The sequence below is a fragment of the Leptinotarsa decemlineata genome, unplaced genomic scaffold (genome assembly GCF_025532065.1).
Source record: "Leptinotarsa decemlineata unplaced genomic scaffold, Ldec_3_MD MMD2_P_RNA_scaffold_6, whole genome shotgun sequence".
NCBI lineage: Eukaryota > Metazoa > Arthropoda > Insecta > Coleoptera > Chrysomelidae > Leptinotarsa > Leptinotarsa decemlineata.
This window is the reverse complement of record NW_027412533.1, coordinates 12,219,418-12,241,196: the sequence shown is the minus strand read 5'-3', so window position 1 is coordinate 12,241,196 and position 21,779 is coordinate 12,219,418. Positions and strand designations below refer to the sequence as shown.

Sequence of the window (21,779 nt, the reverse complement as noted above, 5' to 3'; positions counted from 1 at the left end):
CCTCTCTTTTGTCAAAAAATTTTGTTTAGTGTATGTTTTTATTAAAAAATCGAATTTATTTCAGTGTATGTTTTTATTGAAAAATCGAATTTATTTCAGAATAATACATCAACGTGTGCAGTATCAGTCAGAGTCATCTCAACAACAACATTCAAAACCGTCATAGCAACCTTTCCAGAACGAGTTTCAAATCTAAGCAGTTTCCATTTTTTTCAATCTATAGAGGCTTGAATTTGTCGATATTCAATGATTTGTTGGACAAACTGCGTCTATTCAATATATACACAACCGTAATGAATTTGGAAGACTTTGAAGATTCATCGTGGTGTGTTCCAAAATTCAAGAAAAACACGCCGTTCTGTATGGGTCATTTCAAAGGAAATTTGTTCAGCTGCAGTCTCAATAACGTTGATATTTTATATAAATAGCTTTATAATATACCACCAAAATAAATACAATACATATCACACACATCTTTTTTTGAAAATGAAAACTTATCTTATACAGGGAAAGTTGTCAAAAATGTGCAATAACAAAAAATTATATACCAGATTTTATAGAGATGAAGAAACATCATATTGAAAGATACTAAGTTGACAAAAACAGGACATTTTAGAAATAAAGGAAATAAGTTTGTCTGTCATTTCAAATTCTGATTCGTTGGGTCGATATAACAAAAAGTGGCATTTTATATCTTGAATTTTATTCAGGACACTATTATAGATTATTGACATTTGTCATTAAATTTCAAGTGTGATATTTGGAAATTCATTTCGTATTGTAGTTTTTTCGAAATTCCCTTTCAAAATAGCATCCTTTGATATAGATACCGGACGAGTTCATTATGTGTAGATAACCTGAGTTTCATTTTTATGACAATGTCGTTTGGTGTGATCACGAGTCCATTATAACAGGGAGTGAAATGAATTCTCAGACATATGAATATAACAAAGTAACGATACAGACAAATATGAAAAATCGTTATGAAATAATTCAAAGCCATGAATCGAAATACATGAATTGCTTCGATATTCTGAAACAAAAACACTCAGTATTCACAATTCCATTCATTATTCCAACTATCTTCAAAATGCACATCAAGCATTTTGTCGTAGTACGGTGACCGGAGCAAAGTTACAACTTCAGCATATGAATGTTTATAAATAGTGAGGTAGGTCAAGATCTTCAACAGGTATTACGAAATTCATTCGGTGTTCATTGATCACGAAACGGTTCGTAAGCTTTCGGAATACAATGCAAATAATTTTCTTTATGACTATTCGTTCGATATTAAATATTATTACCTCAAAATATATCGAAATCATAACACGTTTGCGATTCATTTTTTCAGTTACACTTGAAAAGTGAGTTTCAGTTTGCAGAAATAATAGCCCACACATGTTGGAAATTTTGCCATAGTGTGGTGAAAATCGTATTGAAAATTCTACGAAATATAAGCGCATACATACAGAGTGAATCAATATTTGAAATACGTCGTTTGGAACCCCCCATAACCCTTCTCTATCGAATTTTGGCAGAAATAATGCTGAGTCGTATTGTAGAGTTAACGTTCGAAATTGGGGAAAGTGAAGTATTCAACAGTTTTGCGTGCGACGGTTATGCGTGCGTTTTCGAACAGTTTACGTGCCTTTATTCGTTATCGTTTCGTCGTTATTGTCGTTTTTTTTCCTATTTCAATATGACAGTCATTTAACACTTAACGCGTTTCGCTTACCAAGTAAGCATCATCAGGAGATGACTAAAGTCCACGCTTTGTCGTATGAAGGTTCGTTTTGCGAATTTTCAGACTCCCGAACCGAACCTTGAGGAACAATCAGCCTAACTTCTGGTACAGAGTGGTGTCGTAAGCCAATCAGACTGGAGAAATCAAATATCAGTAGAATGATGGTTTTAGATGAAATTGAACTGAGGAATGTGGGTCGAATAATAATAATAATAGTGATAAAACATTAAAACTCAACTTGTGTTACAGAGTGGTGTCGGTCAGCCAATCAGAATGGAGGAATCAAATATCGGTCTGATAATTGTGTTAGATGATATTGAACTGGGGAATGTGGGTCGAAAAATAATAATAATAATGATAAAATGTTAAAACTTTGAAAGTGACGTAGTCAGCGTAGGAGGTGGTGGCGTGGTAGAAAATGTGTGAGGATTTGTGGAAATGAATGAGTTATTAGAAAAAAAAATGGAGCAACTGTCAGACGGGCACTAAGTTGTATATTCGCTGATAATAATCGAATCTTCGCTTACAGCACGTCAAATGAAAGGACAAAAAATCCAGAATTCATTGACGAGAGAATACAAAGATGGCGCAACATGTCAGAAAGACATTAAGTCACAATTTCACTCATGATATTTGGATCTTAACGTGCAGCACATCAAATGAAAGAGAAACGAATGCAAAATGTTATCGACAAAGAAAAAAAACAAAGACAACGTAACATGTCAGAAGGGCAATGAGCCGTATTTTCGTTAATAATGATTTGTTCTCAACGTACAGCACATCAAATGAAATGGAAACGAATGCAGAATTCATCGACAGAGAAAAAACAAAGATGGCGCAACATGTCAGAAGTGCACTAACCTGCTTCTTCGTTAATAAAAGTCGCCTCGTCACGTGCAGCATATCAAAGAAAAAACAAAAGAGGCAACCAAAAGGGCACTGAATCATATTTTCGTTAATAATAGTCGGATCGTCGCATTTGACATGATTCATTCACTCAAAACTGAAATGTTTAGAAGATACCAAAGGAGATCTCACGGTGACTATAAGTTCTGGTATGCTTTGTTAGGTATCGAATGATGCGTGCAATTTCGTTAATTCCAGCGACATGATTATTCCAAGACATATTGGTGTCCATTTGAACCTCAAAAAACTTATCGAAGCAGAAGGTGGAACCCCAAAAAATATGAGATATAGTACACCAAGTCAGTGAAGAGCGGCATTTTTCTGCCGAAAAATTTTTGAATTTCTTCAAATTTTCCAAATATCTGTAACAGAAAGACAAAACTCAGCTGCGGAACGCTTCTATCTACTAAAGTTAAGTATGTGTCGGTAGTGTGTAACGAAGGTTTCCATTAAATTCACTGGTTGCACCCTCTGGAGGATGTTTGTTGCGATACACCATAGGTGACAATATTTATTGGTTATCATTTCGAATCCGTTGAATACAAGGGGTTTGGAAATAGAAAAAAACAACGTTTTAACGCTTTGTAGACGTGTTTGATGCTCTATGAGCAACACCCGTTATCTATATTTTCATTATTATCCCGATTGTATGACCACCAAACATTCAATATTATCGGGATTGAAGGGAGCTGATAGGTTAGGTGGAGTACCAAGGTGGCCGATAGGTTAGGTGGAGTACCTAGGGGGCACGCTGGATGGAACGAGTATCGTAGCGATTTAAGCGTGGAACTCCGCCCCTCGGCCCCTTTGGTACTCCACCTAACCTATCGGCCACCTTGGTACTCCACCTAACCTATCAGCTCCCTTCAATCCCGATAATATTGAATGTTTGGTGGTCATACAATCGGGATAATAATGAAAATATAGATAACGGGTGTTGCTCATAGAGCATCAAACACGTCTACAAAGCGTTAAAACGTTGTTTTTTTCTATTTCCAAACCCCTTGTATTCAACGGATTCGAAATGATAACCAATAAATATTGTCACCTATGGTGTATCGCAACAAACATCCTCCAGAGGGTGCAACCAGTGAATTTAATGGAAACCTTCGTTACACACTACCGACACATACTTAACTTTAGTAGATAGAAGCGTTCCGCAGCTGAGTTTTGTCTTTCTGTTACAGATATTTGGAAAATTTGAAGAAATTCAAAAATTTTTCGGCAGAAAAATGCCGCTCTTCACTGACTTGGTGTACTATATCTCATATTTTTTGGGGTTCCACCTTCTGCTTCGATAAGTTTTTTGAGGTTCAAATGGACACCAATATGTCTTGGAATAATCATGTCGCTGGAATTAACGAAATTGCACGCATCATTCGATACCTAACAAAGCATACCAGAACTTATAGTCACCGTGAGATCTCCTTTGGTATCTTCTAAACATTTCAGTTTTGAGTGAATGAATCATGTCAAATGCGACGATCCGACTATTATTAACGAAAATATGATTCAGTGCCCTTTTGGTTGCCTCTTTTGTTTTTTCTTTGATATGCTGCACGTGACGAGGCGACTTTTATTAACGAAGAAGCAGGTTAGTGCACTTCTGACATGTTGCGCCATCTTTGTTTTTTCTCTGTCGATGAATTCTGCATTCGTTTCCATTTCATTTGATGTGCTGTACGTTGAGAACAAATCATTATTAACGAAAATACGGCTCATTGCCCTTCTGACATGTTACGTTGTCTTTGTTTTTTTTCTTTGTCGATAACATTTTGCATTCGTTTCTCTTTCATTTGATGTGCTGCACGTTAAGATCCAAATATCATGAGTGAAATTGTGACTTAATGTCTTTCTGACATGTTGCGCCATCTTTGTATTCTCTCGTCAATGAATTCTGGATTTTTTGTCCTTTCATTTGACGTGCTGTAAGCGAAGATTCGATTATTATCAGCGAATATACAACTTAGTGCCCGTCTGACAGTTGCTCCATTTTTTTTTCTAATAACTCATTCATTTCCACAAATCCTCACACATTTTCTACCACGCCACCACCTCCTACGCTGACTACGTCACTTTCAAAGTTTTAACATTTTATCATTATTATTATTATTTTTCGACCCACATTCCCCAGTTCAATATCATCTAACACAATTATCAGACCGATATTTGATTCCTCCATTCTGATTGGCTGACCGACACCACTCTGTAACACAAGTTGAGTTTTAATGTTTTATCACTATTATTATTATTATTCGACCCACATTCCTCAGTTCAATTTCATCTAAAACCATCATTCTACTGATATTTGATTTCTCCAGTCTGATTGGCTTACGACACCACTCTGTACCAGAAGTTAGGCTGATTGTTCCTCAAGGTTCGGTTCGGGAGTCTGAAAATTCGCAAAACGAACCTTCATACGACAAAGCGTGGACTTTAGTCATCTCCTGATGATGCTTACTTGGTAAGCGAAACGCGTTAAGTGTTAAATGACTGTCATATTGAAATAGGAAAAAAAACGACAATAACGACGAAACGATAACGAATAAAGGCACGTAAACTGTTCGAAAACGCACGCATAACCGTCGCACGCAAAACTGTTGAATACTTCACTTTCCCCAATTTCGAACGTTAACTCTACAATACGACTCAGCATTATTTCTGCCAAAATTCGATAGAGAAGGGTTATGGGGGGTTCCAAACGACGTATTTCAAATATTGATTCACTCTGTATGTATGCGCTTATATTTCGTAGAATTTTCAATACGATTTTCACCACACTATGGCAAAATTTCCAACATGTGTGGGCTATTATTTCTGCAAACTGAAACTCACTTTTCAAGTGTAACTGAAAAAATGAATCGCAAACGTGTTATGATTTCGATATATTTTGAGGTAATAATATTTAATATCGAACGAATAGTCATAAAGAAAATTATTTGCATTGTATTCCGAAAGCTTACGAACCGTTTCGTGATCAATGAACACCGAATGAATTTCGTAATACCTGTTGAAGATCTTGACCTACCTCACTATTTATAAACATTCATATGCTGAAGTTGTAACTTTGCTCCGGTCACCGTACTACGACAAAATGCTTGATGTGCATTTTGAAGATAGTTGGAATAATGAATGGAATTGTGAATACTGAGTGTTTTTGTTTCAGAATATCGAAGCAATTCATGTATTTCGATTCATGGCTTTGAATTATTTCATAACGATTTTTCATATTTGTCTGTATCGTTACTTTGTTATATTCATATGTCTGAGAATTCATTTCACTCCCTGTTATAATGGACTCGTGATCACACCAAACGACATTGTCATAAAAATGAAACTCAGGTTATCTACACATAATGAACTCGTCCGGTATCTATATCAAAGGATGCTATTTTGAAAGGGAATTTCGAAAAAACTACAATACGAAATGAATTTCCAAATATCACACTTGAAATTTAATGACAAATGTCAATAATCTATAATAGTGTCCTGAATAAAATTCAAGATATAAAATGCCACTTTTTGTTATATCGACCCAACGAATCAGAATTTGAAATGACAGACAAACTTATTTCCTTTATTTCTAAAATGTCCTGTTTTTGTCAACTTAGTATCTTTCAATATGATGTTTCTTCATCTCTATAAAATCTGGTATATAATTTTTTGTTATTGCACATTTTTGACAACTTTCCCTGTATAAGATAAGTTTTCATTTTCAAAAAAAGATGTGTGTGATATGTATTGTATTTATTTTGGTGGTATATTATAAAGCTATTTATATAAAATATCAACGTTATTGAGACTGCAGCTGAACAAATTTCCTTTGAAATGACCCATACAGAACGGCGTGTTTTTCTTGAATTTTGGAACACACCACGATGAATCTTCAAAGTCTTCCAAATTCATTACGGTTGTGTATATATTGAATAGACGCAGTTTGTCCAACAAATCATTGAATATCGACAAATTCAAGCCTCTATAGATTGAAAAAAATGGAAACTGCTTAGATTTGAAACTCGTTCTGGAAAGGTTGCTATGACGGTTTTGAATGTTGTTGTTGAGATGACTCTGACTGATACTGCACACGTTGATGTATTATTCTGAAATAAATTCGATTTTTCAATAAAAACATACACTGAAATAAATTCGATTTTTTAATAAAAACATACACTAAACAAAATTTTTTGACAAAAGAGAGGGTAATGTCTTCCATGAAGTAATTGCTACACATATAATGAAAATAAAAAAATCAAGTGTCATTCAAAATAATGAATTTAAAACACATATTCTGCACGTACTAAGTGAAGGAAATATATTGTATGGAAACACTACTTTATGCGGATCATATCTGTGAGTGAGAATTTTTGACTCGAATGAAAAATATTGTATACACCCAAAAACTCTTTGCCTATAAAACAAAGAAAAAATTGGAAACGGTACTAACCTTAATTTTGTACAATCTCAAATGAAACGACAAGATTCGGTTTCCCAATGTCCATCAACCCTTTGAACACAATAGCGTATTTTCCTGATGAAAATTCTTCTAAGTGAGGACGATACGCCTCCGTCACTCAGTGGGGCAGAAATGATACTTTATCTCCCAAATCTAACAAGACCGCCTCACCAAATTTTCCTTTCACGATTTTGGCAGTGAATATCCTCTGCGGCATCTCCACAGGCAAATCTACTACTTTGATACTTGGCTTTCTCTTCACGATCGAACTTGCATTCAACTTTTGTAAATCCATCTGTGAAAAATAAAAAATGAAAGCTTCATGTTTTGATTGACAATATATGCGAATACTATCTCAAACAAACCACGACATGTAAAACATTTGACTGAAATCATCCAACATATATATATCGAGAAAAATTTTGGAAATCAAATGATTCAACAATTCTCACCAATTTTCAAATAAATTACATTTGAATAAATTCATCTGAGGAAAAAGTCAAACCTAAAACACTTACTTTCAAATAGAATCGGTGCACTTGTCACTGGTATCACTTTCAACGGATGCAACTAACTCATTTCGCCATGCATGACGTATTTATAGTAAAATAAGTGATGACATATTTCAAAATGAAACAAAGAGCCTTTGTTTCGTCGCTTTGAGAACTGCGTATCTCCGGATGTAGATTCGACATTGACAGTGATCAATGTCACTTTGGGTTTGAATATAAAAATTAGTGATGACGTATTCTGAAATGAAACAAAAGAAAATCAAAGAGTCTTTGTTATATGCATATTCAGCGTTGACATTGATCCATGTCACCTTGGATTTGAATAGCGCAACAAACACATGAATTCTGCTTTTTTTCCCCATTTTATTTTAAGTACTACATGTGATGATGCGACTATTATTAGTGAAGATACAACTTTGTGCCCTCTTGGCATCGTCTCGGTTTTTTTTCTGTTGATGAATTCTGCATTCGTTTTCCTTTCATTTGATTTGCTGCACGTTGAGATTCAGTTATCATTAATGAAGATGTGGGTTAGTGCCCTTCTGACATGTTGCACCATATTTGTTTTCTCGTTGTTGATGAATTCTGCAATTTTTCTTCTTTCATTTGACATGATGTACGTGGCGATCCGAAGTTTTTTCAATGATTCTCTTTGCAATTCTTCCTATGCTGTTTCACATTAGGCGCTCGATATTATATTTTCCATTGTCTACACATTAAATCATTTGAAATGAGTACCCACATCGACCTGTTGCGACTAGTATAGCGAAAATAGGTTATGAGGTCCTTTTGGCTTCGTAAAATGATTAACTATGTTTTTTGACATCTAAAGGAATCCATTGATGTCAAAATCATCGGAATCGGACGACCGGAAGTGAAAACCGGAAGTGACCTGTTTTTGACGGATTCGAAACCTTCTCACCCTAAGGAATCCAAAAATACCATATGTTTCAGTATACGATGATTATTTCATTTTTTTGTCAACAAATTATGTGTTTTGAATGAAACTTTTGCAATTACATTACACTCGTAGTTGTTCATAACCCAACAACTTTTAATTTCAAATATGTTCAATGATTTTCTTTAAATGTGCAATTCTTTCTATGGTGTTTCACATTGGGCACTGTTTATCATACTTTTCATAATCTACAAATGAAATCATTTGAAATGAGTACCCACATCGGTCCGTTGCTGCTAGTATAATGAAAATAGTTTATAAGGCCCTTTTGGCTTCGACAAATGATTAATTATGTTTCATGACATCTAAACGAATCCATTGATGTTGAAGTCATCGAAATCGGAGGACCGGAAGTGAAAACCGGAAGTGGTCGTTTTTTTGATGGATTCGAATCCTTCTCACCCTAAGGAATCCAAATATATCATATGTTTCGGTATCCAATGATTTTTTCATTTTCTTTGTCAATAAATTCTGCGTTTTGAATCAAGCTTCTGCAATTGGAATAAACTGATAGTTGTTCATAACCCAACATTTTTTAATTACAAGTTTGTTGAATTTGCAATTCTTCCTCCATTTCTTATCCTTTCATTTGACGTGCTGTATGCGACGATCCGATCATTATTAGTAAATATACAACTCAGTGCCCTTCTGACAGTTGCGCTATTATTTTTTGTAATAACTCATTTATTTCCACAAATCCTCACACACGCCACCACCTCCCACGCTGACTACGTCACTTTCAAGCTTTTAATGTTTTATCACTATTATTATTATTATTCGACCCTCATTCTCCAGTTCAATTTCATCTAGCACAATCAATCGAGCAATATTTGATGTCTCCATTCTGATTGGCTGACCTACACTACTCTGTAACAACAGAAGTTAGGTTGGGTGTTCCACAAGGTTCCGTTCAAGAGTCTGAAAATTAGCAAAATGAATCTTCATATGACAAAGCATGGACTTTAGTCATTTCCTGATGATGCTAACTTGGTTAGCGAAACGCGTTAAATGATAAATAACTGTCATATTGAAACACGAAAAACCGTTACGATAATAACTATGAAACGATAACGAATGAACGCACGGAAAACGGTCGAAAACGTACGAAAAACGATCGAAAACGCACGAAAAACGATCGTAAACGCACGAAAAACGATCGTAAACGCACGAAAAACGATCGAAAACGCACGGATAACCACGTATTTTGAAATGTCATTGTCGAATACTTGGCTCCCCCATTGCCCTCACGTTGAGTCCACAACGCTTAACCTCTCGACACTTTTGGATCTACTCTTTCTCCTGATGATGCTAACTTGGTTAACAAAGATACGAGACTTCCGGCATGTTGGAACGCTAGACTTCTGTTGAATTGACATGTTTTTTTCTTAAATGATGTATTTTGAAACGCCTCTGTATACACATTAATATAATATTTCAAATCGACATGTTTTTTTCCTTAAATGATATATTTTGACGCACCCTGTACACTTCGACGTCATATTCGTTTTTCAATGGTGTATTTTGAGATACCTTATACACATTGAGAGATCGCACGTTGAAAACTTACAGCCTCGAGGAACTGTTATGTTCTTTCTTGAATGATGTATTTTGACGCACCCTGTACACTTCGACGCCATTTTAGTTTTCAATGATGTATTTTGAGATACCTTGTAACATTGAGGGATCACACTTTGAAACGATACAGCCTCATTAATCTGTAATGTTTTTTCTCAAATCTGATTCATTATTATTAATATATCACTTTCGCGCTTCCAATTTTCATCGAGTAGTTCACGATCAATTCCAAAACCGGCAACGCTACATTGCCCCATAAACAATGATTTATTGTACAACTGGCAACGCTGAACCTGCCATGCTGGCATGTATTGACATTTGACAGATGCAGTCTTATGAATCTAGTGTTTACAGTGTCCTTCTTCAACCAATAGATAGTTCAGCTAGTGACTCATAGATGACTCTGTGTGTTCTATAACTTTGGTGTTTCCATATACTTTTGTATCGATGAATCGAGCGCCTATTTTTGTGCGGTTACTGATAACAGGACATGAAACAATTCTGTACGATAAATTATTCAAATGAATCTCTCAATATACGCAAAGCCACGTAAATTTGTGCATCGATTACGTCACACGCGCCTCTCGCTCTTACACACACACACATGCACCTCTTTACATGAAATATTAATTATTTCCCAAATCTAAGTATATTTTCCTATCTTCAATATGATAATGACAATTACATTCTATGGAAATCAAAAATAAAAAATGCTGTCAAGTATAATGAATGAGTCAATTTCGGTCCCGACAAAACTAACGCTGTAAATACCCAACATTCGCAGTTAACTTCAATATCTTACGATGGTGTAGAGGCTAAGGACAATGTCTACGGCGCGGACGACCCAGGTTCGAATCTCATAACTATAAACTTTTTTTAATTAAAATCACGTGACTGAAGGGGGCCGAGGGAGCTGATAGGTTAGGTGGAGTACCAAGGGGGCCGATAGGTTAGGTGAAGTACCAAGGGGGCCGAGGGGCGGAGTTCTACGCTTAAATCGCTACTATACTCGTTCCATCCTGCGTCGATGACGTCACACGTTTCCCCCTCACAGACACCGTCCTGCACCCTCATTGACATTTGACAGTTGCACAGACACCGATCCGTATTGACAGACATCATAAAACCGGCAACTGCGCATACTGCGTCGCATGACAACACCCATATGTCTAGTGTTTACAGTGTTCTTCTTCAACCAATAGATAGTTCAGCTTGTGACTCATAGGTGGCGCTAGGATTAGTGTTCACAGTGTCCTTCTTCAACCAATAGATAGTTCAGCTAGTGACTCATAGGTGGCGCTAAGATTAGTGTTTACAGTGTCCTTCTTCAACCAATAGATAGTTCAGCTAGTGACTCATAGGTGGCGCCAGTGTGGTGTACTCGCGACGATGCATCTGGGTCACGTGACAATTTGGAGCGCTCTGATTGGTGTACTCGCAACGATGCGTCTGGGTCACGTGACAATTTGGAGCGCTCTGATTGGTGTACTCGCGACGATGCGTCTGGGTCACGTGACAATTTGGAGCGCTCTGATTGGTCGCAGGATCCAAAATTGCCAGAATGAACCTTCATAAGAAAATACATGGGGTTTTGATCTAGAAGCCCTGCTGCCTATATACTTTATTCTATTGTGTCGTGGTATATACTGATCGATAGGTAATTTGTACGAGTACTCAGTATATTGATGATATTCTTTTTTTTCCAAATTTTGATTCTTTGATGTCGTCAAGCGATTTTCCGCCAATTTTTCTCTGCAAAATCAAATTGAAACAAAACGCAGCCGAAACAGACCGAAAAATCAACTAGGCATTTGGCAATGTTAGTGTTAATAAATGCAATGAATCCGAAGTTGGTTTGCAAAATTTTGTTCCGGAGATTTCAGTTTCGAAGATGTACTACGAAGTGCGACCTACAGTAAACCAGATCGAGAATTTGAGGACTTTGGTGGAGACCGATCCATCGCAAACGGTGTGTGGGATTGCGGAAGAACTAGCTGCCAGTTGCCATGCGGTTTTTGATGGTTTAAAACATATTGGGAAAGCCAAGTAGCTTGAGAGTTGAATGCCCCATGATTTAAAAAACGACAGAAATTATCGTTTCAAGATATGTTCTTCTTTGCTTTCACACAACCAAAACGATCCTTTTTTTGGATTGGAATGTCATGTGTGATGAAAAGTGGATCCTCTACGACAACAAGAGATGTTCAGGCATTGTTTCAACACCAATGAGCCACCCAGTCACTTCCCAAAGGCGAAAACTCACCAAAAAAAGATCATGGTTACTGTATGGTAGTCAGTGGCCGGTGTGATTCATTACAACTTACTGCAATCGGACCAAACCACCAGAGCAGATTCCTATTGGGAAGAAATTAATGAAATGGCAGGACCAGGCAAAAACGGTCTTCGTTGACTTCATCGAATCCTGAGCAGACAATTTTCATGCTGGAGGAATTATTCTACTCATGTTAGTTGGCAAAAGTGTGCTGATATATTTGGTGCTTATTTTGATTCAATTGAATGAGTATTTACTCAGATATCACAGTTGAAACTAAACAAACTTTTGAAACAACCTGAAACAATACGTAATTCCAAGGAACAATACGTAATTCTATTGAAGTCATGAATTCCAGCAATCCTTATGTGTCATGTTAATAGTAGAACCCACTCTGATATATATTAGAGAGACAGGAATCTTCGATCTCAATTACGATGCATTGAAACAAAAAATTTGGACCATCCTCAATCAAGAACAAAAGATATCGAAAATTTTGGTATAGAATAGATCATTAGGAGGCAATCAATATATGGATAATGCAAATCGTGTTCAGGAAAATATGATAAACTTCCAACAGAGCATTTATACAAACTAATACAGAAAACAAGTTTGTTGGAATAGTTGTTATGGAAAGATGAGATGCATTAAGTCCATAAGGCACTGTAGAAATGAAAGAAATCCAGCAAGAGGAGCAAAAACCCAAGAATGAGATGGAGATGGATGAAACTGAACAATACAAAGGCGCTTCGGGCCACAAATATTTTCACAGTATCATTTACAAATATCGTTCAGTGGTGAAATATCTTTTGACTAAATTCGCGGAAAAAACGGTGATTTGGAAAAAGCACTGCCTGAAAATACAAAAAGTACCTTATGAACAAATTACTGAATTGAATAATCATCTGGCTCATCATACTTTTTATATTTCAAATCGTAATGAATCAATGTAATATTCCACAAAATGCTCCAGAATTGATGACCTTAGAAATTGAACTCTTTTCTGACAAAAATATAAAATCTACTATTTTCAACTTCGCTAAAAATATATTCATCTTGAACATGTCATAAAGAAATATAACCATGATACTGACCAGGTGAATTGACTGAAAGTAATGTTCCCAAATTATTCTTCTGTTGCCTCATCAAAAAAATTCCGGTGAACCCTTTCGGATCATTCATTGCTGATGTTATAGCCGTTGCATTGGTCATAGGAACGTTACCATAGGGCAACCGAAATTTGAAAGCTGGAAATTTTGCAATGGGCCCTTCCACCACTGAAACTCCTTGATCTTTCGCAGAAACGTTAATCATTTTCAGTATGTCCACCTCATCTGAAAAAAAAATAACAGTTTTTTTAATGATCATACAAGTTTTCCTAGGAGAATGGAGAATTTTCAGTCCAAGTGATTGATAAGTAATTTTTATCATTTAAATAATGTTTGCATGTTAGTTAGTGAACTCGTTCAGAACAACGTACATACATAAATGATGCTAGGCCGAACCACTGAGGAAGCCCTGGTGGATCGAAACAACGCTGTCTGGTGCCGTGCAGTGAAAGATGGAGGACGAATTTCGTCCGGCGGTCGATATCGAAGCATGGTTTTGTAACTGACCGCCTTTGGAAGCCTCCAATTCTCTATTCGAGGACTGCTATATTTGCTATAGTTCAGGAAGATTTGGAAAAATCAAAATTTGTGTTCAAACGGTTGAATAGATATCAGAAATATTCAAAGAAACAATATTATTCAACATAAGTAACATCATACGTAAAATGCATTTTTAGGAACTATTCTCTTAAACTGCTTTCTGGATTTGAAAAATTTCATTTCCTGTCAGCGACGGGAGACAAGTTTGACTGAAAATATTGAAAATACGCATAGAACCTTTTCTTTTGCTGTTAAGAAGGACAATAAAATACTTTCTTACAGTTTCCGTGATCGCTATCAGTTCAGGAATCATTTCAGAAACCAACATTTCAATGGGCTTAAAAAATTTCGGCGACATAATGTAACTGAAAGCTGAAAATATCGTAAAATCCCATGAGAACTTTTTTGTTCCTATCAACGAAGTGAATCAAATGCCTGATACATAATTGCTTTAGGAAATATTGGTGAAACTTTGGAACATTAAAGAAGTGTCATAATCTAGAATGTGTAAAAATTATTTTCCTATTGATATCCAAATTCTGATTTCTATCAGGATCATCTGATTTTCATTTGCTTTCATATATTTTTTTCTTTATGTTTTTGTTGCCATTTCTCATAACTGGCTTTGGAGGATAAGTGACAGAACAAACTTGTAGTGCTCTATTCGGAAGTTTGAAACTTCGCCTTCAGGCTGTTATTTTATATTTCGTCCAATAAAGATAATCATTACTATTATTCCAACCTCAATATGCGCTAGTTAGGAGCTATGCCCCGAAGCCACGATATATTCAGGAGGGTGTGCCAGCATTACCAACCAACGATGACTCCCCACTATCGAGAAATGACAGACTTCTGCATTTCTGCCTTAGTGTGACAAGCCGGCATGATTTTGGGATTCGACAGCAGAGCATCATTCCACCGAGGACACATTGCAAAAATAAATTTGGATAGGCAATATTGTGAAATTGATTTTTATATAGCTGAAAATTGTTTTATATAAACATATATTGCAAAATAATAGATAAGGCAAAATTGTAAAATTAATTTAGTTTGGTATACCTGTATGGTTGGTACGTCTGGATGGTTTACCTGTATGGGTTACCTTTATAGCATAAATAGGATTAGCTCCCACTAGTTCTTAGTTTTAATCTTCCTCTTTGAAGATGATCACTTGGTGATCGAAACACGTGTCGAGGTGTTGAAAATAACGATTTGGTGTGGAGAAAAACTCATTCCTACACCAATATTCATTCCTACACCAAAGGTTCCAAACAGTGCATCATAACCAATAATCAGAACAACCATCTTGTCAGAGTGGTTTGGATACAGTCTGCGTAGTTCGAAGAGAAAATCCGTTTTATCTCATCCTTTCAGACATTATTCGCCTCGCCAGTAGCTGAAAATTACCCGACAAATGTCGTCTTCCTCTGGTGTACTTACCGTGGAGAGAATTCTTCACTGCTGTTACCTCTTGTGAGTGGCGTTGTTCTACTCCGAAATAATTATACATTTCTTCGACATTCAAATGGTGCAGGATACTTCCATCTACGATTAGCACATCCTCTCCATAGTCCCTGCATTGTGCTTATTCGAAATGGACCGTTGCAGGTTTGTCTATCCCGAATTCCATACCGATAGCATGCACCATCCTCGAAGACTGATGGGGATCCTTTTCTTCAAAGACATAAAGTTCAAGATCATCCATATTAAACAAAGGGGTGACCTTGTGCCTCCGGTTTCCGGGGGTGCCACAGTTATACCCTCGAGTATTCCTGAGCGTAATGGATAATGGCAATACCATAGTTTTTTTCGTAAAATACAGAAACTAATGCCCCAAAATGCAAAAATGTAGTAAACTTAGAAAAGCTTCGACAACGGATATCTTTAAGTACCTTTTTTGTTTGTATTCAAAAGACAAATGAAAAAGTTGATGATTTTTTTTTTCGTAAATTCCATAGACTAGGGATTATTTCAGAAATACTTTAAAATCGAGAAAAAATCAATCAAAATATATTTTCAATGTTCAATCGTGATCGTATTGAATACATTATTTTTATTTAATTACAGTTTGAACAAGATATTTCACAAAACCTAGTTTTACAGTTAACGTTCGGATAGTCTTCTTTTGGGCGGTAAATAAATTGCCGCCGTTATTGGCGGAAAAATTTACCGGTGTAACTCCCTCATTCATATATCGTAGCACAATTATACCATCATCAACTATATAATTATTATATAGCGCCCTGCAGCAGGGCTTAATATATTTTTTATCGCAGTTTCCATAACTTATTTCATATATCCCAGATATAAATCACGTAGAATTTGTTTGGTTTGTTTATTGAATTTTCGTTGCGTGAAGTCGAGAAAATGGATGAAAAATTGAGAAAACTATCGACAGTAGAAAGTCAATCAAGGTAAACTCAATTCTGAAACCCAAAATCTTTGAATCTCTTAAAGACAGAAAAAACTATCAGGAGAAGAAAAACATTGAATTAGAAGTTGAAACCTATTTTCCCGAGATAGTTTCAGAAGTGAAAATCAAACTCAGAGAGTTTGAAAACTTGATCGTATCTCCTACAAGTTTTTTAGTCTCTCATATTTAAAACATGACCTCTACGAAATGGCCGACCAAAAAAATTTTAAACTTTCATTGTTTCACAATTCAGTTGAAAATTTGGTTGAATCTTACGAAAATTAGATACGTAAGTCTTCAGATGTTGAGATTGCGTTATGTATGTAGCGTTGTTGATTCTGGGTATACTTATCTTACACCAAACACTATATAATATTTGACAGTTATTTTTAAAGTTAAAATATATCTAGGTTACATAAAACACAATACATTCCATTTATTGAATTATTTCATTGATTTTTTTCTCGTACTTACTTCTATTTATCTTTACTCAAATTCGATGACACTATTTCTATACATTGAAAATTCGAACGTTGAACAGGGTATATATACAATTCTTGGTTATTTCTAGTCATGTCTTACTGGGTGAGTATATATTTGTATGGAATTTTTGACACGAGTTTCAATGGTGTCAGTTCGGACTTCCATTGTTTAATATAACATAAACTGATTTGAAATCCTAGAAAGAATCTGTAAAAAATTAAAAAGATTAACCGAAAAATAACAATTGTGTTAAACAAAAAACTGAAATTACATAGATATAACATACAAGCAACAACCAAAAAATTAAAAAAAGTTAAATATTAACAAGAGCTGAAAATAAAAAAAAAATTCATTAACAAGAAATGAAAAATTTAAAATTAAAGGATTCCACCAAGTTACGTCACGACGTTTCGATTGTTAGTATCCACAATCGTCTTCGGGCGATAACTAGTCTTATTCCTCCGAGATCCGACTATTTATAGGTCATTCGAGTGCTTTCACCTATCCCCTCTTCCCTCTCTCCGCTTCATTGGTTGTAGCGGGAAATGACCATTTGGCGGTCAGTTATCACCCGAAGACGATTGTGGATACTAACAATCGAAACGTCGTGACGTAACTTGGTTTGGAATCCTTAAATTTTTAATTTTTCATTTCTTGTTAATAATATTTTTTTAATTTGCAGCTCTTATCAATATTTAAATTTTTTGATTTTTTAGTTGTTGCTTGTATGTTATTTCTTTGTAATTTCAGTTTTTGTTTGATAAAATTGTTATTTTTCGGGTAATTTTTCAATTTTCAACAGGTTCAAATTAATTTATATTATATTAGACAATGGAAGTCCGAACTGATAAAATACACCACGAAACATTGTCAACCACCTTCAAACAAACAAGTTTCAATGTAATAAACCTCACACTCACCATGTAAAATGCTGGCTGGTGACTTTGGATTTACAGGTTGACTCTGTAGGTGATTTTCAATTTCATTCTCAGTTGGATCAACAGCAGCAGCCATCACCCAAAAAGAAAAGCTTATTACAAAACAACTGCATATTCGAGAAGACATCGCGTTTTATTGAACTGTAAAGGAAAATATATTATTCATTTCATTATCATCATTGTCATTATTAACAGTATTTCAACTTAAAAAGTATATGTTATGAATAAATCCTTCAATTAGTTACTCCAAACTGCCTTTGGATAAACATTTTGAGTTGAAATGCTGACGAAAAATTTTGTAACTTGCTATGCGATTGAAAAAATGGCGGATAACACAACTACCTCAATATAGGTATGAAATGACAATATGGGTATCAGATGACAGAACCGTATTTCAGAACTTAGGAGAGTGGCCAATAATAATGTAAGACGAATTGAAACATCTATCAAAATTGAGGGCAGATCAGTTGAGAGAGTCAATATTTTGAACTGACTTCCATAATAGTGTTTCCTGTTTAATCGTTGAATTTGATTCATTATTTGTCATTTAACCGACCGACCGATGTCTCTGTAGCTTTTCAGTAATAATTAAAATTTGAATTTCTTCATTATGTATATTAGGTTTTTCATTCTTATTTTCATATTATAATGAATTCGTTATTTTCATACCATGTAATTCAGAGTCATTGATTGAAAATCGGACAATTACTTGATGGGAAGATACTGAATTAGTTCGAAAAGATCTTCTAAGCCTTTTCCATGGGGTCCAGAAATAATTTGTTAGAGGTAAACATTATTAAGTGTCAAATCATTACGTCCAAAATTCTTTGAATATACATTGAATAATATAGCTCTTAAAAGAAAAACTTTTATTCGCGATCTGGGAGTTGAATTTGATAGCGAGATTAATTTTAGTCTTCAAGTATCAGAAATTGTGGCAAAAAGTCTCAAAATGCTGGGTTTTGTGTTGAGAATTTATACTGATTTTTCAATCGAAACAAAAAAGATTTTATATTGTGATTTCGTAAGATCCATTCTTGAATATTGTTCGGATATATGGGACCCATACAATAATGTAAATATCGATTAGATTGAGAATTATCAAAAGAAATTCTTAAGGAATTGTGATTTTCACTTTAGTATTCAACGAAATGAATATGAGTTCAGTCAACTCTCAACCAAGTTAAATATAAAATCATTGGAAGATAGGAGAATTTCTATGAACTTGAGTTTCCTCTTCAAATTATTAAATAGTGAAATAAACTGCCCAGAACTACTTCGACTAATCACTTTTCATATCAAACAAAAAGATACGAGAAATCCTGACATTTTTCATATACATTTTTTCCATACCAATTATGCCTTGAACAGTCCGATTCCTCGTATTTTGAAGCTGGATCATAATAACTTAGATCTGTTTGATGTATTACTTCAGGTCTTTAAAAATCAATTGAAAAGGCTACAGCGTTTTCGAAGCTTTTCTTTACCTTACCGTTTTTTGTGCCAGATTTGTTATATCTTTTTTCCAGTACCAGAATTGTTTCATCTTTCAGTAATGTACTCACTAGACATAACGATTTATCAATATTTTGTATTTCACATTTTGCTGAATATTTTGTAAAATTGTAAATTGTAATGTAGACATCACACATCACACGAGCATTCAAAAATACTTTGTAGTTCCTCACACTTTGTTAAATATATTTTTGTAAATTGGCTTTGTCGTTGAATAAATAAATCAATAAATAAATATGAATATTCCAAAAAAAACAATTTTGCGTTGAAATCGACTTTTTCAAATAACTCACTTCGGTATCTCCAAAATATTAAGAATTCCCTTTTTCGCGGGATCGCAGACTAGGTGAAAAGTAAGATTATCAACTTCAAGTGTTCTCTCTCTCTGTTCTCACAGCTAGGTTTCGAGTTATATGATTGAAAAAATATTACCTTATTTCATCCATCTACTCTATTGTTATAAAATTGATCACACCTACCTATCAATTTCAAGCGACGAAAATTTAACTGATCACTTCACGTTGAGACATTTCACAAATCAAGGGGAGTGAGAGTATTGTGTTTATTTTTCACCTACGTTTCTGTTTAAACAGAATAATGTCTTCAATGAGCAAAGAGGTTCTTCGCCTGAAGAAGCATCAACCGCGCAGACTCCTTTTGTATCGACCCATGCGAAACTGCAAAAATAACCGCTGTGACTGTGACACTATTATTACGATTTCTGTTGCGGTCTAATTGGACTTGTTGCAAATACTCAATTCAGAAGTACAAAAATATAGTAAATTCGGTATGGTTGAGTGTAATTAGTTTTGCAGACAGTAATAGGCTAGTCATGGCATACCAAAAAAAGGTTTAATATTAATTCTGATGATAATCCCATTCATCTCACTAATTTCACAATACTCAATACATGTTGATATACATATATACCGGGTGACAACGAATTTATTATTCGTGGCCGGTACTACGGTCCTTACCAATATATTTATATACTAGTATAAGTAATACAAATCATGAAATTATGAAACAACAATAAAAATTATTTGGCGCTCCGGGGCGACTTCATTGATTCCAGTGGCGCATTTGCTTTTTCAGCTGCAGAAAAATCCGGAAAAACCTGTAGAACCACATCACCTGAAGATCTTGATCTGCCGATGCCCTCTTTTTCATAAAACAAAATGTAGGGTGTCTCCAGAAGCTCCAACAAATTCAAGACATCGCTAGAACACTTATTAGTGACACGACTATCATCAAACTCAAACCAGTCCGTTTCGTCTTCGACCAATGCGTAATAATGACCGAATTCAACGCCACAACCACAGTGAATAATGACTGCATAAAAATTGAAATGGTGGTCTGATGGATTGAAGTGTTTATCTATTTCGAACCTTTGTTAGATTTTGTTGTTTCCGTCAGAGGTTGAGTCATGTTTGAATATCATCATTGACTGGTGCCTCAGCTATACATATTTAACAATAAGCTTTGCACGTACTGGTTATCAGTCATATTAGGAAACGCAAGTGGAAGTTCCAAATCATCACATACGTTTTTGCTAACTTTTGAACATTTACCACAAAGTAAACAAGTGAGGATTTTTCCAGCAAAAGATCAACAAATACAAAACGAAATACACTGTACGGAATCATTCAATTCATATCGGTCAGGAGTATCGATTTTGCAACTTTTTTGCTCAAGAAAAGTATTCAACCAGAACCCCAAGAATTCGTAGCAATCATCTTGTTGTCTTAACGAGTATCTGGTGAACTTTAAAGACTCCAGGAAATCGGTTGGTAGGAAAGGTGATACTTTCTTACGAAACTGCAACAGCATGAACAATTGTTTGAGTTTGGTGAATAAGAAGGGAGCATTCTCGTTCTCATTCATCGTTAAAACCTCATTCTAGAAATTTTTCGTCATGAACAACACTTGTAAAATGCTATTATTGTTTCCTAAAATACCTGATCCAATTTTTTTCGTGAGATTTTCTGGACACCTACTGATTCGTAAGAAAGAATATGTTTCACAGAATCTGTATCAGAACCATTTCTCAAGCTGTAATCGATCCTTCCAAGTGATGGAAGGGTTTCGTAGAGGGATCGATTCGGCTGTTGCTTCATCAAGCTCTTTCACTGGAAGGTAAACAGAACCACGATGACTGCAGCTCAAATTTGGGGGGTCAAGAATGACCCAAGTCCATTATCTGCACTGAAAAAGAAAAAATCACCCTTGATAGGAGACTGATGAATATACACACATTTTGGCTTGTTTCGAAGAGATTTCAGTTCCCTACTGAAATGAAGGCAATGCATGATGTCATCAAAATGATGTTCTCAGCTTTGAATAATAATCAGAATTTCCAGT

The 21,779-nt window shown here is 35.3% G+C and overlaps 1 protein-coding gene across 1 annotated transcript in view; it reads right to left on the bottom strand.

Moving 5' to 3' along the window:
* LOC111511382 (kielin/chordin-like protein) overlaps nt 1-20,062 on the bottom strand; it is a 39,066-nt gene extending 19,004 nt beyond the window's left edge. The window contains exons 1-3 of the mRNA XM_023167396.2: nt 19,898-20,062; nt 17,886-18,044; nt 13,515-13,754 (exon numbers count right to left, since the gene is read on the bottom strand). Of these exons, the coding sequence (XP_023023164.1) occupies nt 13,515-13,754; nt 17,886-18,030 (385 nt within the window). The 5' untranslated portion in view covers nt 18,031-18,044; nt 19,898-20,062. The remainder of the gene's footprint in view (nt 1-13,514; nt 13,755-17,885; nt 18,045-19,897) is intronic.
* Between the last annotated feature and the right edge of the window lie 1,717 nt (nt 20,063-21,779).